The following is an 11,426-nucleotide window of genomic DNA, read 5'->3' as shown; positions in this document are numbered from 1 at the left end:
ATTCTTTTTTGTAGCTTATATTTGGGTTCACACTCATTTCAATTTTATTACAGCCCTGGAACACAACAGTGGACTAGATTGCTTAATCTCACATTGTGACCCATTAACCTCATTGTCTAACTTTTAACTAGCTTAGGTTTTTAGAATTTTTTTTTAGATATTGATGGATATTTATTTATTTATTTATTTATTTATTTATTTATTTATGGTGCTGAGAACCAAACCCAGTGCCTCACACATGCTAGGCAAGCACTCTACCACTGAGCCACAACCCCAGCCCCTTAACTAGCCTATCTTATGTGGGTGAAGAGAGAAAGCTGCCAGTCACAAAGAACATGGCAATGGGTTTCAGTTCTATTAAATTAAAATCTGGGGACAAAATAGTCTCCCCTTTTAAGTTCTGACAGAATGCCCCATTTGGCTAGGTGACACTTCAGGGTACAGTCATGACTGCTGCCTACAGATCTCAAATACAATGACCTCCCAGAATCCCAATGTACACAGTATTGTATGTATTGATTCTGCTGATTTCTGCAAAGAAAGGTCCATAACAGTCTGTATGGTCAATGTGATCTTCATTGGATAGAGAGCCATGGAGATAGATAGATATTTTTTTAAGAGTCTGGATAAAATTGTAAGTGGGGAATGCACTTAAAGTTGATTATCACAATAATAATAAGAGAGACTGATCAAACAACAATATTCTGTGCTCCAAACCCTTGAATGCAAACCAGAAAAAAATATTAAGTCAAAATTTTTGGTATATGTCAGACAGTCCCGATCCCTCTCCTGGGATAAAATGTTTTGTCTAAATTAAATGTACAGATAATATTATCACCCACCTTTATTGGCAAGTGACTCCCCAGAAAAGGAAACAGAGAATGCTCTGCTGGAGGTTTATGAAAAGCAAGTAAGGCCATTTGGGCCACGGGACCCTGAAAAAGGTGAATAGGATTATCATAACCAAGATTTTGTTTAAGGAGGAAACAACTTGACCCAGGGGGATAAAATAACCCCTTAATAGAGATACATTAATAAGAATTCATTCTCTTCTGGACAAATGTTTAAAACATGAATTGAGTCAGGTTTGCCAGGTAACCTACAATATACTTATTCTGCCTGTTTAAAAAAAAAAAGAAAGAAAACAACAACAACAAAAAAATACACCTCACCCTGATGAAACAGATGACTTAAAATGTTAACTAGGCTTGATTTTTTATGAATAATCTAAACACATGTGACTAGAGATATGTATACATCTGAAACTATGTTTATCTGTGCCTTCTCTAAGTTTTCTGTAAAATTTTATAAAATAAAAGTTCGGGACTGGTGTTGTGGCTCAGTGGTAGAGCACTTGCCTTGTATGTATGAGACACTGGGTTCAATCCTCAGCACCACATAAAAATAAATAAAGTCCATCAACAATTAAAAAAAATTCAGGGCTGGGGTTGTAGCTCAGTGATAAACCACTTGCCTTGCATGTGTGCAGCACTGTGTTCTATCCTCAGTACCACATAAAAATAAACAAATAAAATAAAGGTATTAAATCCATGTACAACTAAAAAATTTTTTTAAAAGTTCATGTAGGTTTAACCAGTAAGTGCTCTCTTTTATATATTGCATCTGGCATAAAATGTCCATACTTCCATTTGAAAAACTGTCTTATATCTCTCTAAGTCTATTTCTGATCATTGACACTGTTTATATAATGCATAAGAGATTTAAGGCTATCCTTGATTTTTTCTAGAACTTCTAAATTTTGCAAACTTATAATTATCTTTGAATTCTGATTTTTACTGTAAAAGTTAAACCTAGTTAATATAAAGACATCTGTGTAATTGTGACACTAACTATTCCTGGCTTCTTTGCATATTAGATGTATTCATGTTTTTCTAGTATTTAAAATACAAAGCTTAGGAGAATACTTAACCAAGTTGATGTTCTCCAAATTTTAGTTGTCTATAATAGTAATCTCTTTCAGACATATTATATAAAAATAACAAATTTAATTGGGGATTTATTTATGACATTTAATGTTCTGTAACTTGATACAGTTAACCTGTTATCACTAAGATAATATCTTAGGATCCTAGAGAACAGGAGGAAGCCAACAAGAGCACATTCTGAAAACAGGAGAGTCATTGGAAAGAGAAATGTCCCTAATATTTTCAAGAGAAGCCACCCATAGACAGCAAAACTCTGGACCAATCCTGGCAGATGGCATTACTGGTAGAAGAAGCTGAAGAAGGCAAGAGTCTTTTCACATGTTCCCCAGAGTGACACCCTGAAGAATCTCAGCTGACTCTTAAAAGAAGATAGGAACAGGTTAATTTTGACCAACTTGGTCTTAAATACCTGATAGAATAGTATGACCAAAGCACACTAATACATGAACATTTAAAGAATATTTTTTTAATGTAATATAAGATGTACATGTATTAGCCCTATAAAAAGTAAGTAAAGCTGGAAGCTTTAAAGAAAGGGATATTATGTGGTTAAGCCTAATATTTAACTATCATAAAGGACTCTGGAGTCACAAGCTTGTCCTGCATTTTAGAAACTGGCTGAAATACTGTCTTTTGTATTAATTATTTACAAAAAGAGTAATGCTTTGCTGTCTTGTTTACTTGTGTCCTGCAGGATCCTTGCCTAATATATGCCTTGTCCAGTCACATTTCAAATGCCAGCATGGACCTCTAGACCATTCTGATGCTGAATACCCTTAATTGTCCATGCCTCACCTGAAAGAGAACAAGGACTTTGGGTCACTTCTTCCCTGTCAACTTTACCCTCTCTCAGCAGGAACAGCTTGGAGTTGTCCTCACCCATTTGCCAATAGAAATGGAATGTAGAAATTGACAGTGGGTATATGAAACAGTGGTCCCTTGATCTTTTGAAGATAGCCTTAGCTGCTTATTTTAAATGAGACTTGTTTTTCTTTTCCTCTACTCCCTGCCCACCTCCCTAACCGGGGCACATGGAATAGGATTACCATACCCTAGACGTAGTTATCTGTATTTGAGCACACACCAACACAGGAAGCAAGTAATCCACACTTGAGGGATGGCCCAGATCTAAGGAATAGCTATCTCCCCAATTAACAATGCATCACTATCCCCCATTAGGGCAAACTAGAATGAAGCCTTTGAAGAGCTTCTTTAAAAGACCTCTGTTCTACCTTATGGGCAGAATCCTGGCCTCTAGAATAGGAGTTCATGTTCTTTTTTGCTCTCAATGCAATAAACCTTTTTCCTTTTGCTCAAAGCCATGTCATCATTATTGGATTGGCATCAGGGACAAGTACCATGTTTTTGGTAATGGTAATAACCAAATTACAAACTTTACTTGGATTTCACATTTTTATTTGTGATATCTAGTATATAGAGGGATATATGGCATGATAAAACTAGTTCCAAAGATTCAAAGCAGACAAAAATGGCAAAAATGTCTGGACATTTGGGTGGGGTGAGTTTCTAGGAATCTGAATTTACCCCCAGTGACAGGAATAGAAGCTTATAAAAAGTTAGCTTTTTTTTCTAGATAACTCTTGATCAATGCTGTGAAATGAACGATTTTACTCCATATGGGCATTTCCTTTATGCCCTTTGGAATTTGTCGGGCAGCCAAGTGTGAGAGGCCCCTCTTTGCCTTAAATGATAAGGGCAAAATATTTTGAAGTTATTTAGCCTTACTGCACAGACCTCTTCCAGTCACCAATTAAAGTGTTAAGAGATCTAGATGTCTCGTGGTTTTGGACTCCACTGTTTTCTTTATGTTTTCTTTCTTTCTTTCTCTCTCTCTCTTTCTTTCATAGGCTGTGAATGAAACCCAGGACCTTTTACATGCTAGATAAGCATTTTATCACTGAACTACATCCAAGCCCCTTATAGTACTTTGTTCTTGATGCATATTTGTGAAACTAATGCTGAATCATATGATTTTTTTTCTTGGCTTCTGTTAATATGGTTAAATATTTCTCAAAAATATTAATGTAAAAAATAAATATAAAAAATATAAGGTGACTGTTGCCCTCATTATACAAGATAATGTGTTTCCTTTTCTCTTTCATATATATATATATATTGTGGGCATTCAACCCAAGGCTTTGTACATGCTAGTGTAAGAGGACAGATAGATTAGGATGGTGGAAACATGAGGTTAAAAGGATAATTCTGTGGGATGAACCCACTGTGCTGACCCCCCATCTGCTTGCTTTGCCCAAAAGCAATCTTCCTGAAGCCCTGCCTGGCCTGAGTGGACAGGATATGTCACATTCCTCAGCAAACTGAAGCAGGGGGTGAAGGATAGGCAGTCAGTGTAGGCAATGAATGATGGGGGTCTAGAAAGGATGAAGACAAGTCATCAAAGAGGGGACCATGGGTTGTTAACCTCTGTGATTGTGCTCCTGGGTGCTTTATGTTGCTAATGATTATCCTCCACATTTATATAAAAGAAGAAGCCCCCTCCCTCCAGCTCTTGGCTCCCAGGCTCCAAGGCTCTAATTCTCTTGGGAGCAGTCTGTCTCTATAATTTTCTTAAATAAAACTTGCTTTCTATGCTTGAGGTGTTTGAGCTTCAACACTAGGGAACAAAGACCCATTCCTGATTGCCAAGATTGGTATCAGTAGGCAAGTGCTCTGTAACTGAGCACTGAAATCCTAGCCTAAGGAATTAAATTACTGATATTTTTCTACACCCATAATTACACACAAACAAGGCATGGGCACAATGCATACATTTTGTGCATGTACATACTTTGACTTTATTTTCCCAAAAATTGATAAAAATTTGCATGCTTTTTTTGAATTGCTTTTTGACTTCCTCCACACATTACATTTGACTACATGTCTATGCCACTGAACTTAATTACTAGATTCTTTTCAGTAGTACAAGAATTATTTTATTTTATCAAACCCGTAATCTGTTTTAATTTAATAATAATAAACTATGTGAAGACAATTTTGTATATTATGTATTTATAATTTTATCAAATATTTTCCACATGATCAACTCCATAAACATTCCTTGTTTGAACAGTACACTTTATTTTTCTTTGACTCATTCTTAAATAACAGCTCTAAAAGGATATAATATTTTATAATGCCACCAAAAGTGCATTGAGCGGTTGGGGTTGTGACTCAGTGGTAGAGTGCTTGCCTCACACACTTGTGAGGCATTGCGTTCAATTCTCCACTACATAAAAATATATAAATAAAATAAGGATTTTTTTTTAAAAGTGCATTGATATACATATTTTAACAGACTCTCAAAAATATTGTTTTTTAGAATCTATTTAGTATTAACCAATAAGCTATGAGAAAAGCATACCCAATTTCCTTTTATATGCATGTTATTGATTATTTATAAAAAAGTAATTAAATATTTAGGTCAGTCATTTGTATTTTTTTTATATATTGTCCAAAATTTTTGCTCACTTTTCTATTAGTACAATCTAGATCTTTATTGATTTGTAGGGGATAGGGCAATAATAAATGTATTTATGTATTACATGTCATATATATTACCAATAATATATTTTAATCATTTGCCTTTTTTTTAGTATGGTTATAAAGGTTTTTGTCTGTTTCAAGGTTGCTTTTATACAGAGATTTCTAACATTTATATAGCTACATTATACAGTCTTTAATCTTATAATGATTTTTATGCAATTATTTTTGTGTGAATCATAAGAACCATATTTAAATATATAATTTCATGGGAATTCATAATAGTATTACATAGGAGATAAAATTCCTAATACTTTCATACTTATTGTAAAAACAAAAGTATTCCTTCTTTTTAAAATGTCTATTCACTTTACCTTACTTATCCTTTTTTATATAAACATAACACTCCCATCTTCATCCTTCCTAAGTATATTAAATGAATTTGTCAGTATTCCTTATGCTTTCTAACACTACCACATTTTCACTAAAGTGAAATTATAGTCCTACAATTTTCTGCAAATTGTAAGTGAACCAAAATAAACTTTCCAGGTTCCTGGTGTTTTGGGCAATATTCTTTATTTTCAGGGGTGAAGAAGCATTCTTCATCAATGAAATTGAAAAGATTAACTATCATACACAGTCCCATAAAGTCCATGAGGTTGTTCTTGTATTCTGTTTCATTGACCAGTTTATGCATATATGTTTATGATATTTATGATGTCATTTTAATGACTTGCTACTTACAAATATAATATCTAGTAAGAGAAATGTTTTTACTTCAGTTTGCTCTTTCAAAAATGCCACATTATATCACATATTTATTCCTCCAACTAAAGTTTAGAAACATTTTTTAACATTTCAATAAGGCAGAAGATAAAAATAGGTTCAGAGTAGAAGTATTTTATAGGTAATATATTCAAATATATTTGTAAAGAGTGGGGGCACAATGGCACATGCCTGTAATCCTATGTGATCAGGAGGCTGAGACAGGAGGATTGCAAGTTCAAAGCCAGCCTCAGCAATTTAGTAAGACCTTGATTCAAAATTTAAAAATTAAAAAAAGAGCTGGGGAAGTGGCTCAGTGGTTAAGCGCCCCTGTGTTCAATCCCAGTACCAAAATAATAATAAAAACAACAATAAAAATATAAAAATAAAGATAATTAAATTAAAACAGTGAGATTTCCTTTTCCTATTCAAAAAGAAAATAAATGCTAACATCTATTGATATCTCTCTCTCTCTCTCTCTCTCTCTCTCTCTCTCTCTCTCTCTCTTTGTACCAAGGATTAAACCCAGGGGCACTCAAACACTGAGCCATATTCCCAGCTCTTTTTATTTTTTATTTTGAGACTGGGACTCCCTATGTTGCTGAGTCTGGCTTGAACTTGCAATCCATCTGCCTCTGCCTCCCAAGCCTCTCTGTATTACAGGCATGTGCTACCACACCCAGCTTTCATTTTATCATCTTTAATAGAAGTCTATATTTGTCTTTCAATAGGACTAGAAAGTAATAACTAGATTTAGACCTAAGTTTTCTTATCTTTATTCTTACTTATGATTATGTACTACATAATGTTTGCAATGCATTTTCTAAATAAGTTTGATGGTATATGTTATTGTTTCATCTTTTATTTGTTAACTGGCCACTTCACTTAAATGTTATTATTTCTAGCAGTTTCTGAACTGATTTTTCAATATTTTCTATGTGGCTAATCATGCCATCAGCCAATAATATTGTCTCCTTTTTATATATAATGCATTTACTTTTTTATTGATTCTATTGGTTCAAACTTCTAAGTAGTATTATAGTAGTGAAATGAAACATGTTTGCCTTGCTCATGAAACTAAAAGAACATTTTCTTTACTATGAAGTACAAAGCTATGTATGAGAGAGCTTAAGTCTCTGTGGAATCTGTTATGTGAAGAAAACATCTTTCTCTGCTTGATTTCATATGACATGTCTATCAGAAATTCATTTTGGGCTGGGGATGTGGTTCAAGCGGCCCAGGTTCGATCCTCAGCACCACATACAAACAAAGATGTTGTGTCTGCCAAAAACTAAAAAATAAATATTAAATTTCTCTCTCTCTCTAAAAAAAAAAGAAATTCATTTTGTATCATTAACTTCCATCAAGACAAAACATTTTTTAACAATTAATCTGAAAACTGTGTGTGTATATTCTCTCTCTCTCTCTCTATATATATATTTTTTTTTTTCTGATCTTATATTTGCTTTCTTGGATTGAAATCCACTTGTTCACATGTTTTATTTTTCTTGAGTCATCTTTAATATTCTTTTTTTAGTTGTAGATTGACACTATACCTTTATTTTATTTATATATTTATTTCTATGAGGTGCTAAGTATCAAACCCAGTGCCTTACAAGTGCTCTACCACTGAGTTATAACCCTAGCCTCAATCAAAATTTTATTGAGTAATAATTTATGATTTTATAAGTGAATCTGACACATTTTTTGGCCCTACTTCATGAGATTTTAACACCAGGTCATGCAAGATTTATTTAAAAATTGGAAAACATTTCCTTTACATTAATGCTATGACAAATTTTAAGTTCAAAGGAGATCATTTGCTTCTTAAATTGAACAAAGTCAATAATAAACTATAAGATCTATAAGTCTTGTTGGGAAATAATTATCTTGTATTTCATCCTTGTTTGTTGATTTATTTCATGTTTCATATACATTACACATACCACCAGTCCTTCCAATACTGAAGTTTATTGCTGGATCCTACATGTTTCTTCAATTTGTTTCAATATGTACAATAGCTCGTAATAATTATCTAGATAATTTAAATTTGAAGGAAAAAAATGTGCCCTCCTTGACAACTTTTATTTTCAAATTTAATAGAGCTCAGTAACCACACCACTAATTTTGGCTTATTTCAAGTCACAATTTACATATTAGCTTCATCTAACATGGGAGGGGGTGAAATCCATGTACTTGAAATATCAAGAAAATATTTGTCTTGGTGCAATGGTAGAGGCACATAATCTCAGCAACTGGGTAGGCTGAAGTGGTAGGATGAAGTAGCAAGATTGCAAGTTTGAGGCCAGCCTGGGCAACTAACTTAGTTAGATTCTGCCTCAAAAATTTGATATCTAGGCACAGTGGCACACATGTAATCCCAGCAGCTAGGGAGATGAGGCCCAAGGTTTACAAATTCAAAGCCAGCCTCAGGAACTTAGGGATCCTGTCTCAAACTAAAAAATAAAAGGAGCTGTGGATGTGGTTCAGTGGTTGAGCGCCCCTGGGTTCAATCCCTGGTACCAAAAGGAAAAAAAAAATGGAAAAAAAAACCTCTGGGGATGTAGGTCACTTAAGATCCCCTGTGGTGGTTAAATTTAAATCAATTCAATCTGTAATGTCTGCAATTAGTTATTTCTAAAAACCTATAGTGCTCCACGTTTCTAACAACAAAAACAATTTCTCTTGGTTACTTAATTTCTGTTGGCTATCATGACCCAAAAGCCACAATGATGTCATTACAAAGTCACAGATTTCAAGGTCATAGAGAAGAAAAATCACTATAGTAGGGTGCAAAAGTGTAGTTAAAATTATTAGTAAGATTGTCTTTGAACATGGAAAAGTAAAATCAAAATGAAAGAAAACAATGGACTTAACTAGAAAAACAGATTTCTTCAGAGAAAGGAAATTGGAGAAGGAGAGAAATACAACTCCACAGAGCTCCCAGCTCTTCGGGTGAAAACATGCGCGTTGGAAACTATGGAAAAAACCGAACAGTTCCATGAGGGTGAAGCAGGAAATGGAGGGGAGGGGCAGTGCACGTAATGCGTTTAGAGGATGTGACGTCACAGAGCCTGTAGATTGTGCGGTTAGCAACTCCGTTCATCTCCCTGGGGAAGCAACGGGTGAGACTTTAGAAAACTGTTCATGCCTTTTTTTCTGGATCTGCCAGACCTACATTAATCCTACCTCAGACTTTCCAGACTTTCCAGAGATTGTGAACACAGTCCTCAAGAACATGGAGGCCACCGAGGATAGCACATCGGAAATCCAAGGCCAGGTCCAAGAAACCTCAATCACATTGAAACCTAACAGTAGTACAGACAAGGTTCTAACCTCAACAGAGAACAAGAGGCAACGGAAAGGGTACCTGCCATCAGAGTCCGTGAAGATTCTCCGCGACTGGCTCTATGAGCACCGGTTTAAGGCCTATCCTTCAGAGGCAGAGAAACGAATGCTGTCAGAGCAAACTAATTTATCATTTCTTCAGATTTCAAACTGGTTCATAAATGCCCGCAGACGCGTTCTCCCGGAAATGCTTCAACAGGATGTAAACGACCCTAACCACTTTAAAGACAAGGCCGTCGATGAAGCCCAACAGCAGAGCACTGATCATTTTGTGCAGGTCAAGTCAGGGGCCAAACTTCCAGACAAGGTACAATGCTTGCCTGAGTCCCTGCTGCCAGTAGGCCAGGAGTCAGAAGAGAGGCTTACAGATCCAGAGTTTATCCCAAGCCAGAAGCTAATCCTAAACGCCCAGCCAAAGAAAAAGGTCAAGATTTCCACTAGTGAGTCCTTTTCTTCTGAATCTGTGTGGCCAGAGGAGTACGAGGATTTCAGCAGCTTCCACTTGCTGGTAGATGCAGCTGTACAAAAGGCAGCTGAAATGGAGCTGCAGAAGAAGCAGGAGCTGGATCCATGATCGCCGCCTGCCAAAAACATGCGAACAACAACAAAAAATAACCCCAGGTAGTCTCTTATCTACTGTGGTAGGTTCATTTATGCTCATCCCAACTAACTCAAATGTTTTTCTTTTATAGTGATATGTTTTCTTCCAGAACTTTTATGAAAGCCGTTTGTTAGATATTGTAACTGAATTTTGCCAGATATTTCAGTATTTTTACGTGGAAGACACTAGCCATCATGATTTACATTTCAGCAAAGTTCTCTCTTCATCTTCCTGCTGGATTTATACTCTTCAGACAATCAGACTAATAACATCTGAGATTAGACACCATGCTGAAACTTCAGAGGATATTTTGTTTTTCTAGCTACAATTTTTCCATCCCAGTGATACGGCCAAATACTAAATCACCTCTCTTTCTCCCCTTCTCTGTAACCTTCCTTATTTATTAGCATAAATGATAGAAAAGTATCTATAAAAGATGACTACTATACTACTGGCCTCATTTTAATGTTGAATTTTTTTGTGTGTGAAACTTTCAACTCTTACATTTCTCTTCATAGAGTTTATTTTAAGGAATACTTAATCTCTGCAAGGGGATGAATGTGACAGCAAAAGTAGATGGGATTCCTAAACATTTTACAAATAATGGTAAATTTTTTTCTGGGGGTACCAGTGACAGATCTGCAGTAAAGACAATTCCAAATGCTAGTGGTTGTTTAGTAAGTTGGTTTTAGAGAATAATTTTTGTTAGTTTTATTTATATGCATCACTACAAAATGGTAACAAATTCACTTGAAAAAAATCAGAGGAAGGTATTTTTAAAAGAAAGAAAAATATGTTGGCAATGAAAGTATACTCAGGTATTCTATTATCTTTTATTTTAAACTTTTACCTTTTTAATGCATTTTCCTATTAAAATTTTTGAATTGGTAGGATTTGGTGTAAATATAAAATGCTTCAGTCCTTTCCATATAGAAATAATCCTGTTGTCTTGTTAAGGCAGCTTTTTCTTATGTGTCAAGTGCAGGCACAGTTTCAACAAGACTTGAAAGATATTTCTACAGACGGAGTTAACTTAGCTTCTGTGATTTTAGGGAGCTAAAACCTGAGGAATCTGAGTGGAAATTGAATGCTAGCCTCAATTTTTTCTCCTTACCTAAAGTAAAATAGATTGTTTTGGTCTCTATTTCTAGGCTCTGTTTTTTATATTTCTCTCTAATTAGAGACAATTCTTAATATGAGGTGCCTTACCTTCTTTAAGCATCTTAAGAAACAATAGTCAAAGTATATTACTCTGGATATTAGTT

At 34.9% G+C, this 11,426-nt stretch overlaps 1 protein-coding gene across 1 annotated transcript; it reads left to right on the top strand.

Annotated features, from left to right (window-relative positions):
• Window positions 1-9,213: 9,213 nt before the first annotated feature.
• TGIF2LX (TGFB induced factor homeobox 2 like X-linked) lies at window positions 9,214-10,134 on the top strand (the record flags this gene model as incomplete). The annotated part of the gene is made up of 1 exon (XM_081277721.1): window positions 9,214-10,134. One exon carries the CDS (start codon window positions 9,214-9,216, stop codon window positions 10,132-10,134), a length of 921 nt encoding a protein of 306 aa, XP_081133847.1.
• Between the last annotated feature and the right edge of the window lie 1,292 nt (window positions 10,135-11,426).

This window comes from Spermophilus citellus, assembly GCF_964194105.1.
Source record: "Spermophilus citellus genome assembly, chromosome: X".
Lineage (NCBI taxonomy): Eukaryota > Metazoa > Chordata > Mammalia > Rodentia > Sciuridae > Spermophilus > Spermophilus citellus.
This window is presented reverse-complemented; position numbering and strand designations above follow the sequence as displayed.